At 39.4% G+C, this 20,558-nt stretch overlaps 1 protein-coding gene across 1 annotated transcript; it reads right to left on the bottom strand.

Moving 5' to 3' along the window:
• Positions 1 to 676: 676 nt before the first annotated feature.
• Positions 677 to 20,116, bottom strand: NAMPT (nicotinamide phosphoribosyltransferase; the record flags this gene model as incomplete). The annotated part of the gene is made up of 10 exons (XM_009070204.1): positions 677 to 2,769; positions 4,756 to 4,890; positions 5,039 to 5,179; positions 11,035 to 11,154; positions 12,334 to 12,559; positions 14,505 to 14,641; positions 14,978 to 15,136; positions 15,589 to 15,717; positions 18,597 to 18,700; positions 19,960 to 20,116. Coding segments are annotated over 10 exons (1,422 nt in total), but the record flags the coding sequence as incomplete, so codon positions are not given.
• Positions 20,117 to 20,558: the final 442 nt, after the last annotated feature.

The following is a 20,558-nucleotide window of genomic DNA, read 5'->3' as shown; positions in this document are numbered from 1 at the left end:
AAGAACTGTTTAAGCTTTGTTTTCATGTTGGCAGACCAAACAGTTAAGTACTCTTCTGTTCTCTCCTCAGATCTTTCAAAGTACCAAAAAAAGCATCTTTTTTAAATCATGCAGCTGAAGAAAAATAATAGTCTTACAAAATCCATTTCTTATGCTAAATATGGTTACAAATCAGAGTATTAAACACAAAACTCCCAATTCCTATTTTAAAATACAAATACTGTATTATATTATGAAATGGGGATAATTAAAATATATCAATGCCTACAAATCTAGTAATTTGAGGCAAACAAACATGCTGTTTGCTTTCATGTGGAAGAATCAGGATATTGTATGGTTCAAGCACTGCAGTAATTTCTGCCAACTCCTTGATGCCCAGAATGTCAAACTGCCAAACACAGAGACAAGTATTCAGGTCTGAATAGCACCAGGTGTTTTCTCTCTGTTTTTTTTCCCCCTTTTAAAGATACTAACATTTAATGAAATGAGTGAGGTTACAACTTTCTGAAAGTGACATGCACAAGTAGAGAATTTCCTTCAAGTTTTCAACTAACAAGCTGAAAGTCTTAGACACTACAGAACAATTACTAATGTGTTTCATGGTACACAGGAAAACAGTGCTTCCACAGCATATCCTCAGCTCTCAAGTACAAAAATATCAGTTATGGGTAGTCAATAGTTATCAAAATTTTTATTGGTACAGAATGAAAGCAGCATTTACTTTATTGTTTTTTAAACCATACATCATAAAATTCCCTAGTACACATGTGGAGGAGTGAAATAGGCTTTGTACTATTTACCTGCTACTGATCCTAGGTCCAGATTTAAAATCTTTCCCGGCCAAAACCAAACAATATAATTCACAGCAAAGGGAAGGCAGTTCTTCAGTGTGACAGGTCAGCATTTAGAGTCTTACTAAAACACTAGTTTTGAAACAATACATCACTTAAATGTATAATTACATACACTACAAGTGAAAAACAGGTTTTTATTAACAAGAACTATTGAGACTGGGCATAAACATCTTAACCACAAACCCTGGAGATATTATGGATGCTTTGATGTGGCCCTTTTTTTTGGCAAGAGAATAAGAACAATGAAGTATGGCTTTTCAATCTTCCTTTAAAAGCACATTTTATAAAATTTTGGAGGCTTAAATTACTTTAGAGGACCCCTAACATTTTTCAGTCCCGTCATTTACTAATTAGAAGCATTAATTACATCAGTGTATTAAGCCATTGCCTGATGGTTGATTACCAGCACTAATAGGAGCTGTTTGCCTTTGCTGTTGTTGTTTTTAAGGGAGGTACTTTTCTAGTGAGAGCCATCCTACAGTACTGTCAAACATTTCAGAGGTTACTACATAGCTTCTCAAATAAAATCCTCAACAGTTTTGTTTTCCAGCAGATACTCACATCAAGCATATGCAGAGAGCAAATACAATCAAGTGCAGACAGTTCAACAGTATCTCTCGAGTGCATTGTTTTACAGTTACCCTCTGCAAAGGAAAAATCCCTCCTCACCCCAAAGAGATGGGGGAAGCTGGGGAAACAGGTCTGCCATTCGTGTAGGAGTTTGGCTAGCATAAAGTTTTATTAAAGTTGTTAACAAAAATAGTTAAACATTTTTACAATTTAACATCCAGTCTGACAAAAGGCAAATCAATGAAAAAAATACAAAAAAGTAAAAAAGTGCACTACCCAGTCCAGTATTTTGCTTTAAAGTCATGTCACTTAGAGCATATGAAAAATAAACCCAGAAGTGTAATTACTTTAAAATACACCGCTTCCATATCTCATTATTTTACACATATATTCTATAGTGGAAGAGGAGATCTCTTAAAAACTTTACTCTTAAAATATTGAGGTGCATATGCCAAGTGGGACAGACTTGGCAAGTTCAGTTGCAGTAGAGAATCCTTTCAAATTTGGCATTTCTTTTACATACCTTACCATGCCAGCAAGGTCTGTAGTACCTACACCTTCTAGTAAGAACAGTAATTTTGTTTATGCAGATTTACTAATACAGACAGCTACAAGAAATGGTGAGGTCAGCAATTCTATGGGATCTTAAGAGATACGAGTCCTGATTTAGTTGTCAAATGGAACAATGTCACAACAAACTTTAAGGCCATGTTTTATTTGCTGATTAATGGACAAAAGGCAATGGATTTCCCCCCCCTCCACTAAATATTTTCTTGAAAGTCTGTGCTCATAAAAATCATGAAAAGTTGGAAAGACTTAATTATTGAAACTTTAAATATATTTTACACAATCTTGTTTGTACAAAAATACAAGTTAAATATAAACATAAAGCAATCATGATAATTTTATGTAAATCCATTTCGTGATATTCTGTTATATATAAAAAAGTTTCTTAGCTCTGTCTCATTTGTGAAAAGATCAATACCAGATTGAATCACTACTGGCAAAGGGCCCTAAAAAGCACACTTTAGCATTAAATATGTTTTACAAGGTAACTGTTTCCTGATTTCATCTTCTAAAGACTGGCAAAAGATAGGGCAGTATGTCCATAAACCAACAAATAATTTGGCTACAATGTCATAAAACACAAACACACAGATCTGTACAATAAACCAGTAGCTATGTTGTACGTACTTGTTACACACACACATACACAGACATGGAATGGAACTTAGTGAGACGCCGTTTCTAGTTCACTGTTCTTCAGCCTGGCATTTTGTCTTACTTCATCAAATGAATAGGATTTCGTTACCTTGCCATTCTTAAATACTGTGTGAAGGAGGTCCTGCAAGAAACATCACTGCTTCAGCAAGAGTGGCTTGGCAAGTGAGCAAACAACACAGGTTACACAAAATCAAAAGCAAGAACCATGTATCCTGTACCAAGAACAGTGTGGCAGCAGCACTAGGGCAGTGATCATCCCCCTGGGCTCAGCACAGATGAGGTCACACCTCAGTGCTGTGCTCAGCTTTGGACCTCTCACTCTGAAAAGGACATTGAGGCACTGGAGTGAGTCCAGCCAAGGGCAATGAGGGCATAAAGGTCTAGAACACATGTCCTGTGAGAAAGGGACGAGGGAGCTGAGTTTGTTTAGCCTTGAGAAGAGGCTCAAGGGTGACCTCATGGCTCTCTGCAACTCTCTGACAGGGGTTGGAGAGAGGTGGGGGAGGTGTCTCCTGCCATAGCTGCGGGGAGAAGACTAGAGGGAATTGTTGTAAACTGAGATGGGAGAGTCAAATTAGATGCTAGAAAACATTTTTCCGTGTTAGGCTAGTTGGGCACTGGAATAGGTTGCCCAGGGAGGTGGCAGAATCACCATCCCTGGAAGTGTTTAAGAGGTGTCTGGATCTGGCACTGGAGCATACGGTTTAGGGGTTCCAGCAGTGACAGGTTAATGGCTGGACTTGATCTTAGGGGTCTCCTCCAACCTTGATGATTCTGTGATTCTAACTGAAATCAAGGCTGGTAAGGCTGGAGCTTTAGACTGTCAAGTTACTAAATCTTTACAGCTTCTGACATTTTCACTAATAGCTAGACAGAAGAAAGGACTTGGGCCCTCCTGTGCACAGACAGAAGTGCTGAGTAGTAGTAGTAGCTTGAGTGAGTTATCTACATCTGACCAAAGCTAAATACATGCTAAACATACCTTGCTAGAGCAGCTAGTAAGAAAGATGACACTCAACCAATCCAATAAAATACTTTTTTTTTTGTCTTGCAGTTTCTCAGAGATCTCAGTTTTACACTTGCTGCTAAGTAGAACAGTGCCTAGTAGTAACCCTCTGCCTACTAGCACAGAAACACAATTTCTGTATTTCAGGAAATGTAAAACTTCCAGCTTCTAAAAGCCCAAGTGCAATTTGACTACTTATTTTCAGTCCTCTTAATTTGGGAAGAGAATTTTGGCATGAAGTTTGTGCTTATTTCACTGGAGCAGCATTTCATTTTGCAATCATATTCACAGGGAAACTGAATTTCTGGTTTAACTTTGAGCCTTTGAAAACTAGGCAACTATTCTGTGTACAGAGCATTAACCCCTGAAGGAATTATTTAAAAAATCTCAGTGGGGAAGTAAAAACAAGTTTTAGTTACATCTGTCCCTCTTCCACCTCCAACTTCGGTCACCTCAGGTTTTGCAATACAGCCCAAACAAAACTACCTGGACAGCAATTCTGCAACACTGACATGTTAGTTTTGAGGAAAACCAGCAATGTTCTCTTGTTTCTGAACACAAACTAAAGAGAAAGGTGTCTCATTGTAAAGCCTGATAATTCTACTGGCATTCTAACTTTCTGCTGTTACTGAATATGGGACTACTTTTGACTTTTTGAGGTAATAACTTGGTACATTATTAGTAATTATTGGTAACAACTTGAGGTACATTACTTTTGAGGTAATGACATGGGAGTTGAACAAAAAGACAATCAGAAATAAGTTCTGAATCACAGGATAGAGTCATAGAACCATCAAGGTTGGAGGAGACCTCGAAGATCATCAAATCCAACCATTAACCTGCCACTCTGCTGGAACCCCTAAACCCTAAACCACATCCTCCAGTGTCAGATCCAGACACCTCTTAAACACTTCCAGGGATGGTGACTCCACCACCTCCCTGGGCAATATTCCAGTGCCTGAACACCCTAACAGGGAAAACATTTTTCCTAACTTGTCATCTGAATCTCCCCTGTCTCAGCAGAAATTAAATTATAATATGATTTTTTTCTCAGTCTATTTTTCCATGAAGACAGATGTGATACATTTTGGAAATTCATACCTGTCCATACTCTTCAAGATCTCCCTTGCCTTCTTCCAGTGTCACATAGTCTCCAGCAGGTGTCCTATGCAACGAGAGCCGTCCCTTCTTTGACCTTTTGTTGGGATCGGCAACAGGATCCTTGAAGACATTTACCTAAATTGAAAAGAGCATTTTTTTAAAGGGCTTTGTGGGGCCTGTGTACCTAATGCAGATGGTGGCAATGTAACAGGAAATGTCAAACAGGTTTTCAGGAGGGGAGGCCTCTACTGGAAACATTGGTAGAAGTTGTACAAAGACATACCCCGAGACCGTTGGTCACCACGTAGCTACATTTGAAGGAACAGTTCAAGAGATCTCTGGTTAATTTCTGCAACAAAGCTCCACCAGATCCAAAGGCAATATTCTCAATACTCCATTTATTCTTCTTCATTCCCTCCACAATCTAATAAGAAAAAGAAAATGATGATGGAGGATACTTCTGGGCCACGCCATGTTTCCATGAAAATATTATACTACTTAAAGAAGATGCTTTTACAGACAATTAAACCAACTAACATTCAGTTTCCAGGAGATGTACACAATAATTCAGTCAATACTTGGCACACTGTTTGCATTTTTATTTGTGGTTCCAGCATGACATTACAGAAAGCTTTTTGCTGTAGCACTATCATCAAGTCAGCACATAAACATCCCAAACTAGGGTGGCACAGTAATGCAACACCCAGACAACCAAATACTTCATGGGACTATTTCAGAGCCTTCCAATTGCTCAGAATTATGGGACAACCTCAAAGCAGAGCATGTATCCTGAAACAACAGTCAGCTTGCTCATCAGCTCCAGAAAGTTATTACCCACTCTGACCAATGGCTTGAACAGAGCAGCTCTCTTGAGGTTACATTGTCTAGAATGAGACTAGCAATGTTGAAGATGGGAAATGAAAATACATCAAGCTGCTCAAAAGGTTTGCTTTGCCACCTTCTCAGGCAGGTGCAGATCAATGTGAACTGCACTGCTAACAACAGTCAAGTTCAAAGTTTCTATATCATTTCTCCTTGCTCTCATTCTATCCAGACAAATGTGACGTCCTCTAGTCTGGAGCAATGGGTGCTAGTTTAGTCATGCTCATAAATAACCAAGATTTGTTTCCCTGGCCTGTTACCCTTAAGACAGCCTGAAATGATGGTTATAGTCCCAATATAGGAGTTCAAACACTCTCTTCTCCTAATCACTTTACTAACAAAAGCAGGTGAGAAAAGCAGAGTGGGTGAGATAGCAAAATACCATCCATCCAGAGAAAAGGAAGGAGAGAAGCAGAACGGAAGGACATAATCTATGGGGATCAGTGCAGAGTTTCAAAAATCAGCATTGTCAGAAATCTGCTAATATTATGTGCACTCAGCCTTCTGCATCAAGCTGAAATGCCAAAGTAACACTGAACAGGGCTGTTCAGGAGCTACTGATGTCAAGCTGCTTTTACTTGCCCATAGAAGGGAAAAAAAAGGAAAAATTAACATGCAGACTGTCTTCACAGATACTCTCAGTCTGAATGCCTGACAGAGGCCATTCAAGAGGAGAGGTGGACAGCAGTCATAACCTTTTGAGGGCATGCCATGAACACCTTCCCACCAAACTTTTAGCAGAGATTTCCCCAGTAGAGATCTTATAAGTGAGTTTCCATCGTTCCCATGGTACCAGCTTACTTGGCCTCAAGTAAAGAGGCCAGGTGAAATGAATCTCAAGCCCTACCACCATGACCTTCCACTTATGAGAACCCTTTGGACATTCTGCATCCTAAACAAATATCCCCTCAAATATGTGACAATCTTGTGGATTTTAGCAGTAGACATCATACCCTTTCAGTGACCACGTGCAAAACAAATCTCTATTTTCAGGTGATTAGGTTCTCCTGGAAGCAGTTACTAGAGGATCGAGACACATTAAGCTCTCCTTTAAGCATCTCAGAAGTAACAGAATATGACAAAGGAATGTTATGAAAAGGTATTTTGTATACCCTTTAATTAAGCATAAGGCCCAATGGTACTGTAAGAAACAAGACCTGACTGGGCCTAGATATGGATTCTACTTATCTATGCTCTCTTTTGAAGAAACAAATGTAGGTAAATTCTGCCTGGATTTTGATCAAGTTCTGTCCAGACACTGACCCAGCCTGAAGCCATGAGAACTGCTGGCCAAGCCTTAGCCAATGTATTCTGCTCCTTTCATTACCCAGTTCTATAGGTCAGGTCTGACACTGAACTCACTTGAACATGCCTGCAAGATGCAGCACAAACTACCAGGTACAAGCAACATCCTACACCAAGGCACAATATATTTAGACTTCATGTTCACTGATACCTGCAGGTTAACAGATGTTAGTACAAGTACAGTGTAGCTGGACCATGGCTGTTTAACCTTCTTGCCTGGGTGAGAAGAAATGTGAAACCCCTTTTAGCTCGTGTTCCTGCTCTCATTTACAGATTGTTCATCTCATGCTACAGGCACAACTCCTTGCTTAGATTGGATGAAGAACTGAATTCTAGCTTTCTACTCTCTCCCAAGGGATTTCCTTACTCAGACTGATCTTCATCTGGTGAGGGTGGAAGGGAAATCCAGACTAAGCTGAAAGATAGCTCTGACTGCAGCAGTCAGACAGCTCTGCCTGTACCAGTGACCCACAGCAAGGCCCAGTTAAGTTTCCTGAGGTATGGGGAAGAAATGGAAAAGAGCAGCAGTAATAAGAAGAGAAGGGAGAGATCTGAAACAGCTGAAACCTCTCCCAAAAGAAAATACAGAATTTCTTGTCTCACACCTTCAAACCAATACAGGAAGAACAGTTCAGGTGTCAAGGTTTTGATCAGCTTCCTCTGACCGTTATGAGCATGATTAATACATCAACTGTGACTCCAGATTAGAGGATTTTGTTCATATAAAAATTTAAAGACAACTGGAAATTGAATGTTCAAAGAAAATCCTTTGAAAGTGTAGTATATTGTGGAGTTAGCAGATTGGAATGATTTTAAAAAGTGAAAATGCAAAGAAAGTGAGAAAAGTTTCCTTACCTGTTCTACCAGCATCCCCTATTAAAACAAAGAATTTTAAAATCCAGTTTATACTCTGAGTTGTTTTCTATATTGTTGTTTCAGCTACTTTGGACAGCTACAAGAGACTGATTGGCCATTACCCACTCTAGATTTTCCTACTGTACCCATTAGCTTTCATCTGATCCATAACACTAAATCATGCCTAGAATTTAATGCTGATATGGAGGAATAAGAATATTCACTTGCAAAGGCTATATGAGGGGGGGAAAAAGATGGCCACAATACATCTGTATCTGTTCATGTAAACTCCTCTTGGAAAAGAATTAATCATACTTCAGGGTTAGTTTGGTTTTGGTGGGTTTTTTTTTTGTTTTGTGCTTTTTGTTTGGTTTGTTTGTTGCTTTTTTTATAATGCCAATCTGTTACCTAATCTTCTGGTTTTGGTGGGGTTTTTTTTTGCTTTGTGCTTTTTGTTTGATTTGTTTGTTGCTTTTTTATAACGGCAATCTGTTACCTAATCTTACAAAAGTCAGCATGGTCACCTTGGTTTTGCTGACATTAAGAGGATGAAGAGATCCATGAAATTTAAACATGACTAAAAAATTAGGCTGCAAGATCTTTTTGCTCCAATGTAACTTGCTGCTGTCAAATGAGAAGTGTCTCTTTCATCCTGCCTGCTTCTCCCAGCTCAGAATGACAGTTTATTTTCTCCTGTATACTTCTTTGGGACAATTTAATTCACTAAACCACAAAATTGATCACTTTTGGCTGAGTCAGTTTGCTGCTACCTGCATGGGATAAATTAGTTCAATGATCAAAGCTGACAATAGGCTCAGCAAGATTACAGATTCAGGAAGAGATGAGAAGGTGCCACTAGGCAGCAGCAAGTTATGTCTGCTCTGCATATCTTGGGGAACTGGATCTTCTGCTCTCTTCTACTACATGTTACAGGTAGACTTCTCATAATTGGCTACAGCTTGATGAGGAAAATATGTAAACAGCAGATCACCTGAACAAATAATTGCTCAATCTGCCTCTGACCCTCCCTCATGAGCTGCTGCAATTATTTTCCTGCTCTGTTTAGAACTTGGAGAGCAGAGCATGTTTTGCTCTACTGCAAAGATTTTACATACTAGTTTTAATATTTTGATTAGAAGATGCTACATGAGCATCCTTGAATTTTGTCCAGTACAACTCACAGAAAGCAACCCAAGTTCCTGAGTTAATTACAAGACAGAATAGTCCAGTTTCTTTCCTGTCACAACTCATGAAAATCTCAACCACGACATACTTTGCCTAAACACAGGCATCAGTCCTGTTAAACCATCGTTGAGAACAAGCACAAACCCACTTTTTGTGGGTTTTGTTTTTTTCAATAAGAGAGTCTCTTCCCCTGCTATCTAAGACCTTATTTACAACTATTAACCGCTCACACTTGTGTTCTGTCAAGCATGTTAGCATAGTTGAATATTCTCAAAAAGAAACATGGGACAAAAGATGAAAGTAAACCAAAATTTACTTTAAAGGCTGTTGGAGGAAGAAAAACCTCAGGGCATGACTGCACTACAGTTGGCATATCAGGTTACAATCTCAGGATTAACTGCTCTCTCAGGATCTGAGTGACAAGCCTGAGTTCTGTCATTGAGGTTCACATTGTGTGACCACACTAGATATGCAGATGGTTTCAGACTAACTAAAACTAAACCCTGTTCTCTCTTACTCCTAATTTTGAGGAACAGCAAAAGTCAGCTTTGTTAAGAAGGACCTAAGGATATGTTGGTCTAGAAAGCTAAGACAAGTGTCAATAAATTCAAGCAAAATGAATCTTAAATTTATTTCTTTTTTTGAAGCCTAATACAGCTGAGGATGAATGATCCAGGACAAACCTGATAAAGCCACATCCTCTTCCTTTTACTTGCCCTTTGTCATCTGTAGCTAATGCAGTGTGTACCTTTGTGACCACATTGTATTACCTAGCATCTTCATCTAGTCAATAGTGATAAATCTATAACTAGATCCAAGCACGCAGCATCTACCTAAACAACCAATTTCTGCCTTGATGAAACTGCACTTTTGACTCAGACTACAGCCTAATTTGTGACATATTTTCTGTAGTATATTGCCATTTTTCTGGCTTTTCAACAGTCCTTAGTCTACTAGATGTCAGATTAATGAATTTGCCTTCCCCACCCTTGTGTGCTGGTTTGGGCTGAAGTGGAGTTAACTTTCTTCCCAGTGGCTAGGATGGGGCTTTGTTTAGGATTTGTGCAGGGCACAGAGTTGATAATGCAGAGATGTTTGTGTTGTTGCTGAGTAGAGCTCACACAGAGCCAAGGCCTTTGCTGCTTCCCATACTGCCACACTGGTGAGGAAGCTGGGGGTGCATGGGAGATTGGGAGGAGACACAGGTGACCCAAACTGACCAAAGGGATATTCCATACCATAGGACATCATGCTCAGTATATAGTGTGGGAGGAAGAAGGAGGAGACGTGGAGTGATGTCCTCCCAAAGAACCATTACACATGATGAGCTCTGCTCTCCTGGAGGTGCTGAACACCTCCTGCCCATGGGAAGCAGTGAACTAATTCCTTGTTTTGCTTTGCTTGTGTGTGGCTTTTGTTTTCTCTATTAAACTGTTTTTATCTCAACCCATGAGTTTTTTCTGGCTTTTACCCTCCTGATTCTCTCCCCCATCCCACTGGTGGGGCAGTGTGTGAGTGCTATCCCATTGGTGGGGCAGTGTGTGAGTGCTTGCGTGGTTCTTGGTTGCTGGCTGGGGTTAAACCATGACACCTTGATTTTAAAAAGTATCCTTCAAAACTACACCCCCAATATCTGAGGGCAAGGACACTTGAGATGGTACATAACTAATGAGCCAAACCAGTTAATCACTACCATTGCTGAAGCCCAGCCAATGTGCAGTGTGCCTCAGACATCAATGAAAGCACCAAACACTGCCAGATTTGATCTGAATTAGACTTGACAAGCATGATGAAAGCAAACAAAAGGAGAGACAGTGGAAAGAAAAGGGTTACAACAGGGGGATTAGAAAATGCCTTTTAGAGTTTTTTTCATGCATCTTAATAATTTCCTGTGGAGCTGTAATGAATTTGTTTTACACATTAGGATATTGCTGCCAGCGTCAGGAATGAAGGGCAGGGGTGGGGTCAGCAACCTCTGACTGGTCGTAACAGAGTTCAGATTAAATATCAACGTTGGCAGCGTCACCCTGACATGTGAACAGGATCTCCTACCTCTTGCAATGTGTTGATATCCACACCATCCCCTTGAATAACTCTGAGATACGGTGGTAACAGCTTGTAGCCTTTCGAGTTCTCTGTAATGGGAAACTTCTTCCCCAAGATGTCCAAGACCTATTAAAGAACAGGGAAGACTTCAAAATAAAAATAACAAACCTGCCACTTCAATAAAGAAACAGAATCTCCACGTTTGAGTCATGCTCTCTCTAAAAAATAAAAAAAAAAATCCATAAATAACCCCACACAATCATGCTCTAAATCTACCCACACAGACAAGAAGCTTCATGTTGTGGTGGAAGCCCTTAAAGCAGTCACAGACCATATGGTCTCTGTGAACTTGCACCCAAGAGCTAATCAGAACCATGCTTCCCTCCCTTCTCCCTTTGCTTGCTATGAATTTGTGATATTATGTGTCAGCTGAAGATTCTGCTCTTCCTTTGAACTCCCTTAAGACTGTGGATAAGGCTTTCGGTTTTCTGTGATTTTGTGAGCCACCAATACTTAAAACGAAACACTTCAGTTAGGAGTTTTTCTTATCAGCTCTGATAAAGGTCATACACAGTTCCTATTTGTGAGATGTCACTTGTCCCAGAAGGTGGGGAGGGGGGGGAAGTGTTAAAGCTGTCTGGGTCTAATTTGATAAGAGTACAAACATAACTAAAATCCTTCCTACTGTCTTATTAGGACAGCACTGACAGCTACTCAAACTTAGAGGTATCAAGAACATTTACTACAAAACTGCAACAATGACTATGCTCTCTAAAGAGCAACAAGGCAAGAAGCATTTTTCAACTCTGAGGTCGTGTGCCACAGACTACAATGCACGTCTTACTAGAGGGAGTGCTAAACTTCCATTTGCAGCACAAAACAGTGAATTACATTAATATGGGATGCCAAGATACCTAAACTGGTGGTTAGAAGTCTTATTGGCCTGGTGTTTCTTAATACTCCAGTTGTTTCCCATTTTATTTTGTTATTAAGTGACCAACGTTTGTCTTTATAGCACCATTCCAGCATCATTACATCAGCAAAACTGGTAATTGTTGTAAAAGCTGTAAGAATCTTGTGCAAGAATGGGCTAGATGACAAAGATTAAACTGTTCAGAATTTCTATACCTATGCTGAGGTGAAGCAAACGTTCACATTTTTCATAGGTCCAAATGAGCCAGCATCAGCAATATATGATGCATACCAAGCTACAGCATTATGTTTCTATGTTTGCCAGCCAATCACTGCAAAACAAACAACTGCCCTTCCCAATGTTCCATACAAATGACTTCAAGAAAGGATTACCTTTAAAACAGTGTCAAGGGGATTCCCAGAATCTGGTCTAATAATAAGTGGTGCCTCTGGACTCCTGCCTTCGATTATATGCCGTAGGTCATCACCCCATATTTTTTCACAAGCATTGTAGATGTCGTAGCTATCACTAACCACAGAGACAGGCACTGAAGAAAACTGTGTCACTATGTGTTCAAAAGCATCTTTTTCATGATCTTTCCCCCAAGCTGTTATGGTACTGCAAAGGCAATTGAAAAATTCATATTAGAGTGGCATTTATATGTTAAACCATACATTCTGCATTTCCTACCAGCAACAGTTCAAGCTAATGATAAGGAATGTAATTACAAGACAGCATAAACTATGTGCTTATCAGCTCTGTGTTGCATGGAAATAAAGATACTATATACTAAACATACAGCACCTTGAATTCATCTTTGGCAATTCAGACAAACACTTGAGACATGAAAAAAAAATGTGAAATTCAGACAGGGAACTACAGATGCAGGAACAGAACATCTGCTCTGGCAACTTCACGCTGTGAAATGGGAACTCAAGAACTAAGCAGCATATGTTAAAAAATCTTACGAAGAAAACAGATTTTCTTTTTTAGTAGTGATATAAAACCCTTATTCTCACTCATACAAACATTCTTCCAGAGGAACCTCAGGGCATTACCCTTGGTACAAGGGTACAGGCAAGCACATAAACCAGAGCTGCTAAGAGAAGTAATAAGTTACTGAATGGCAGTTGATCTGCAGTCACTGTTCTGTCCGTGGCTATGACACACCAGCTGACTTAACCAACTTGTGTGTGAAGACCTAAAAGTTCTCTCATGCGCAGCATAAAAGTCAGTGGGCATTTAATTTTTACCTTAAAATTCTAGCATTACCCACTGCATGGACAAGCCCCAGAGGGGGCAGTAAGGGCCTTTGTCCCCAGAGGGGACAAACTGTGTCAGAGAGGTCGGGGCAGTGGCAGGAACAGCCCTGTTGCCCTGCCAGAGGCAAGGACCATGCTCACACCACCACCTCACACTGGAGGCCGTGGAATCGTGTAACAATTCTGGAAAAAATTAGGTCTATGACACCCTTTTAGTGTATTAACTTGGAAAGGATGACTGCAGTCTGCATCTGATGATGCAGATAGGTAGGATAGTTTAAGCTGTTTGCTCTTCTGCCACCCCTTCAATATGTTGTGCAAACGACACTTGATCTCTTGACTCCGTGTGTTTGTTTTCATTACAAGGAATTTTATAGTTGCTTGGGCCATCATTTTTGGATTTCACTGTAGTATTAACCTAAGCTAAGAGAAGAAAGTTTCAGATATAATTTGTCACTTCTGTTGATCAAGCCAGAGTTCTAGAACAGCACCACATCAATGGTACAGAAAGTTATATGAACCAGTGCTCCTTTAAAGGTGATCAATACTCTGTGAGGGCTACTTACACAAGCCTTTCCATTGTCTGTCTTGCAATCCTAAGTGAACACTAACTATGTAAAGGCACTAGGTTTTGTACTCAATATGAAAAACACAACCTTCCTTTATAGTCTGCTCATTTTGGCGTGCAGATGTGCAAGTGAAATCCAAGGATTTGCATTCATTCCTAACCTTGTACAGGATTTGGATATAAAAACTGTAAAGAGCTCTCCATCTCAAATGTCTGTTTGAGATCAGTTCCTTACTCTTATAAACTCATTCACAATTCTTAGTGAGAGATCAAGGATTTATTATTGGCTGAACTAGTCATGCTGATGGGAAGCTTTAGAGCAACTGCCTCTTCTGGAGGGAGAACATGATCTGTGAGTCTAACATTGCAACTTACATGTCTTTTCAATTTATGCTTTTATGTTTAACACAAAATTTGAAGTTCATAATGTGAATCTTCAATATCTATAGCCTATAAGCCTTCAAGCCTATTCTAAAACGAATCATCAAAATGTACATAGATGCTGATAAGAAGGTTATAGTTAAAAACATGTAAAACACATTTATAGTTAAGAACAACCATGCCACTTATGTGCCCTTAGAACACACAGAGGCATCAGTACTGAGCTATAGCCTCAACAGCTGGATCAGCCATGGCTAATACTGTATGGTGCATTTCTGGATACAAAGATGGCTAAGAAACAAATTACATTTTGTTAAGCTATTTTTTAAAAAGGCATAGCCTAGTATCTTACCTGTGTTCAGCAGCTGGAACAGAATATCCTGGAACTGGATCTTTTGTACCATAGTACTTTTTAATTAATGCAATTCCTGCTACAGTGTCTGTTCCTTTGAAATTCACCAAATGAGCTGAAGCTCCTATTCCTGCAGTCTGAAAAAGATGCAACTTTCAGCTTCCATGCCAAATATAGCAGCCTACATTCATCACCTAGCACTAGTTTGTAACAGCAACACTGGCTCAGTGCTCTCTTCATACATTTACAGACTAGACTTCAAAAAAACCAAACCCTCTCCCAATCTAGTGCGCACAGTTGAGACACAACCACCTCCACCCCAGATCTCTCCCTTCCACAATGAGTCCAAACCCAGTGCTCTCTGCATTCACAGTTTCAGTGGATAAAAGGGACATGGTGGTTAACAGATAAATGCTACAGTCCCACAGAGCTAAGGACAATTAGATTCAAAATTATTAGACAAGTAGTATTACCTCTTGTGAAGAAACTCCTCTGTAGCCAAAGTCATGCAGTTTATACTCCAGTCCTTCTAAGCTGCCAGAAGTCTCTAGCAAATATTTAGCCAAGATCTTTTTCTGCTCTCTGGAGTTTGTAGCCACTGTGATTGGATACCAGGACTGCACAAGAATAGTCTAAAACAAAACCCATCACAATATTAGGTGTGTGTTTACTTAGAACTTAATGATGCTCACTTGGCATTTTATCAGGCACCAGAAGGTCTATTTATTTTCATTCCCTGTTCAGAAAGGACTGATGCCTCCAACAGTTTGCTTTAGGGCTAAAGTAATTAGCCTTTGTAAGGTAGGTGAGGTATTGACACTCCCAAACTACTGACCTCCACCCTCCCTTTTTTTTGTGGATAGAAGTACTACTTGTGAATTCCTGTAACATGATTACAATCTCTTGCCGGGTGGGGGGAAAAAGGTCTGTGCAAGAGGACTACAAAAAAGATTCCAGGCTTACTTAAAGCAGAAAATGGAAGTTGCCAGAGATTTGCCTTAAAGCAAGAAGGGACTCGGCCTTTAATTTAAGTGCATTGATATTCACTTTAAAAAAAAAAACATGTTACATTTCCCAAACTGACCTCAATCCAATTTGTGAGCCAGTAGCACTCTGGATCTGTGTTTTCTACTGTGAAAAGAACATTTCCTCTGGGAATTACAGAGCCCTCAGGAACAGCCTTTATTTCTATAGGAAGATGGCCATCATATTTCTGTGTGAGAAACAGTAATATTGTTAGACAATAGAGAAGATTAATATCCACCTCTTATTTGACTGCAATGAATAAAAGTCAGGCTATGAGTTTCCTGATAAAGCTTTCCTCTCCTTTATTTCTTTCAACCCTAAAAATAAGAAACCCACCAGCCCAAATAAATGAAAAAATCCACACTTATCAAAAAGGAGGAAAAACCTAAAAACCAGTCTTTTGGTCAAAACAAATGATGGTTATCCGTTGCATTCCTTGTGCAAATTGAGCCAGGAAGGCTTAAGCAAGCATTCTATAAAAACACACCAGTTCTACCCACAGAACAAGAAATGTTTGCTGCTCAGTTTTCTTCAGTGCTTTTGCATGAAGTAAGCTAAAAGAAAGTCTAGCTATTATCTAGACCTTCAAAGAAATCTTTAGTTTTTCTTAGTAGAGATGTGTGCCTTGTTAATTTATTACAGCAGGATCCATTTAATAACTATTTTAAAGAACATTTTTCATCTCAGCTACTCACTAAGCATGAAATCTCACACTGAAGTGCTATTCTTTTGTCAGTCTTTCATACCCAAAGGACTAAACATTGTGTGAAATGTGCCTTTTGAAATAGGGTAACTTGCAAACAGCAGCTCTAAAAGAGTAATTATAACTTTTTGTGAGCTAAACTGGTCATACTGAAAATGCTTTGGATAGTAATATTTTTTGACAGAAAGCTTCTCATGAGATACTCTTTAAAGGCAACAAAAATTGCATCAATTCAGAGAAATTACAGATTCATAAGTAGCATCAAAAGATTCTCCAGTGCCAAAAACACATCACAAATCTCTTCCACATTACAGTCTAAAAGTTTATTCCAAAGTGCAATAAGCTGGAGCAAATTGTGTTCATAGAATCATAGAATTTAAGGGTTGGAATGGACCTTTACAGATCATCTAGTCCCAACCCCCTGCCCTGGGCAGGGACACCTCACTAGATCAGGTTGATCAAGGCTCCATCCAGCCTGGCCTTGAACACCACCAGGGTTGGGGCATCCACAGCCTCCCTGGGCAACCTGGGCCAGTGTTTATATACTACAAAGGTTTTAGTTGTCAGACTTCAGTATGTCTAGATTAACAAAGGACAATGAAGCCTTCAAAAGGGCTCACAATAATTTATTAATGATTCAATGAAGACAAAAATATAGTTAAGTGAAAAAATACCCCACCAAAACAGATGCCAAAGATGCTGTAGGTGTGGATTTTGTCCATGAACAAAGCAATATGCCCATGCCACAGCACTGTATTATAAAGCCCTTTTCAAAGATCTGAGATTGTACAATTCAGGGCTTACATCTATCACTCCTCAGCAATTCCAGCCAACTTCCAGCCTTTACACCACCACCTCCTCCTCCAGGAAATTCATTCCTTTCTTCCACCCTTCATCCTATCAGTATTTACTCTCAGTACCAACTGATCCGTGTACTTTTCACATTCATTTTGGCACTTTCCTCACTCACCATTGCACCCTCCACATTACCTAACACCCCTGAGGCAACTGAGCTGGAGAGAAACAGTGGCAGAGATGAGAACATACACTGGAACTCAGTGAGCAGAAGTCTCTGTGGAAGGGCATTCAAAGACCCATAGGGTTTATACACTTCCAGTTTGAGAGCCACCAGCAACAGAGATCAAGATGTGACCATCATCTTTGTTTATATGTATTTATGCACAGCTCTAATAAGCAAATCTGACAAAGGAATAAAGATAGCCAAGGAGTATGCAGGAAGGCTTCTTTTGACTTAACCAAAAGTTGAACAGACTTAATTAAACCATGTTAAAACTCAGTGAGGACAGACATGCAGCATTAAAAGTGTATTAATTCAGTTTATCCAAAGAGGGATCAAGCTTACTTTAAATACGGATGAGAGCAGTTCACAATGTATAATTCAGCTTAAACACAACCATCAACTGAATTCACATTTGTAGTTATTTGAAATGGATGCAAGTCCTCTACAAACCTCTCCACAGCTCCCTCTTAGAAGTGAGAGTGAAAATTCACTCTTCTCTTGCACACTTATCGTCCACCCCAGTTGCAAGATGACATCCAGGTATATTTACAGACAGATGCCACCATAAAAATACACACACAATCAGGGTATCCAGGGAAAAATAACTGCAAAGGACTAAAATATGTGCTTTCAAATGCTAAAAATAGCCATTCACCAGAACACACAACGAAACTTTGCATTTAATTAATCTGCAGAGATCAGAACAGCTCTGATGAATGCTCTTAATCTGAATCTGCTGCTTGTACAGAGAAGAGATGTTTGCAATTAGTAGAAGTCTGACACCTTTTTAAACAAAAGAGAAAGAGGATACTTGTGGAACGACTTAATATGGAAGACTTTGTGTGTCAACCTTGCATTTCATCGTAAAGTTCAACTTTAAAATCCCTGAGAAATTTAGGAAACAGCTGAACAAAACCTGTCTTTTCTGGAACTACTTCTACACCCAAGAAGTTGCCAATGCTTTCTGCCTTAGAATGAAAATGGTTACGATTAGTTGCAGAAAGCAATGCAAATGATGCAAGCAAACCACTCAGCACTGTATTACACATGGAGACTTGCCAAGGAGCCCCCACTCACACGAGCTGGCTGACGGCAGCCATAAATCCTTATTACCTGCAAAGCCGTATTTGGCATCTGAAAGGATGAAAATTACTTTTCTCTAAGGAATTACAATTATATGATTATTCTTTGACAGCTGCTACTCCCTGTACACCAAACATGAAAGGCTAAATTTATCCAGCCTTTACTATCAAGATTAAAAGCAGAGACTGTCGTATTTATTCTACAGCTGATTCAGAAATCCTTCGTGGTGGTCTCATACTATTTGCATACATTTTTTTACCTCCAGAATATAGTTCCATCCCTTTTCATTGAAGACATCATCTTGAAAATGCTCCCTATATACTTCTTTGGCTTCCTTGATTTTCTCTTTGGTCACCACTTTACCTGTAGTTTCAGAAACAGATGAAAGCTTAGACACTTACAAAATGAATCAATTGATAAAACGAATAACAGGTTTAGGCATAGCAAAGTCACTTTGCCTTCAACAAAGACATGAAGAATATGTCAAATGCAGTATGTTAAAACCAATTTTTACTTTCATTTATTAGATACATGAGGATGCTCAAAAAAACCCAACAGGATAAAATACACTTGTGGTTTGCAAGTGACTCAGGAGCAGTTTGAGATTACTACTCTGTTATGGCAGTCAAAACCCTGTCAAGAGTAGTGCTTTTCCCAGGGGAATGTGTTGACTGTACAAGTTGGCACGTGCTGCAAGGGCATAACTAGCACAAGGGTTGAGCTGTGCCACCTCCAGGGAGTATCCCCCTGGAGAGGAGTTACAACAAACTTGGGACTGACCAATTTGTGCTGGGAAGCAACAGACTAACCACAACCATTGCTACTGCTGTGGGGCCAATCATCTACCTGAGAGAACAACCCCCAGGCTGCTAAAGGGAAAATAAACAACATTATCAAGTGTTATGCTTATAATGGCATTTCAATCTTTGGCAGAATTAGCAGAAGGAGAGATTGGATCAAGACAAAGACAAGCAAGCCACATGACTAAAGTTTTCCTTCTAAAGCTTGGCAGAAGGAAACTTGCATTCAGGTCAGAGCAGGTGGTATTTGTACCTAATGCAAATAAGCAAACAAAACCTTAAATGGCACCAAGGAATTTTCAGATGTTACTCTTCAAATTGTTAATATAAAACCCACTTTCACATGTAGCTGCCATATTCAATGATCCAAGCTGAGTAGCATCCCAAATTTAAGGAAAATGAAAACCATGACTGGTTTACACAGTAAATAAACCAGGAAATACAGACTGATGTTTATGCTCCAAATGCAAAATGTCTTTTTTCTTGAATCTTCTACATTCTTGTGGTTCTCTGCACAGTCTTGCTCTATTCCCATTCATTTCAATTTAGTCCACTGAAGGTGGGACATAAACACCCTTTCAGTTTTAACAAACCCTTGGCATAAATGAAGATAGTACAGAGGTGTCTGAACTATGAAGCCAATTCAATTTCACAAGGGTAGACAACTTATTTTCAGAATCACATAAATAAGATCTCATGCATGTCACTACTTACGCTGTACAGAGATAACCTAGAATTATTTCAACTACAAGTCTACAGGCTTGAGAAAAAAACATGGTATTTATACACAGATGAAGTTTTACTGGAATTTGAGACAGTTACCTTTTAAATACTTATTCAGAATGTACTGCAAACCGTAAAAAACCGTTTCTTCATATTTCACTTTCCTCAATTTGGAATTTTCAGTCTTCTTTTCACGACATTCAAAGTAGGAATATACTTTGCTTGTGTTAGGTGGATATTGCTTGTAGTGTGTAACCTATATTAAGAAAAACTTCAGTAAGAGCTCAAAACATGACTACAAAGCACAAGAGAAACCATATTTAGGTGTTAAAACTTAGGGTAACTCCCAGCTCTTCTGGACTGCTATGATTTATCCATTCACATTCTATACCCTAAGTGTTTAGGGAATTTCCACATTTTCAGCCTCCTTCAATTTTCAGTTCGAAATACTGTTTTACCTTTGTTATTCTTTGCTTCTTTATCAAGTAATTCCTCCCTACAGAAATCTTCATCTTCAGCTCTTTTGAAGTGCAAGGTCCTACATCTGGGTCATGGCACTCCCAAACACACCTACAGGTTGGGTGGGGAAGTCATTGAGAGCAACAACAAGAAGAAAGATTTGGGCGTGATGGTGGATGAGAAACTCCCCATGACCTGGCAGTGTGTGCTTACATAGATAGAAAGCTGAACATGAGCCA

This window comes from Acanthisitta chloris, unplaced genomic scaffold (genome assembly GCF_000695815.1).
Source record: "Acanthisitta chloris isolate BGI_N310 unplaced genomic scaffold, ASM69581v1 scaffold22842, whole genome shotgun sequence".
Lineage (NCBI taxonomy): Eukaryota > Metazoa > Chordata > Aves > Passeriformes > Acanthisittidae > Acanthisitta > Acanthisitta chloris.
Note: the sequence above shows the minus strand (reverse complement) of the source record. Positions and strands in the feature narration are given on the sequence as shown.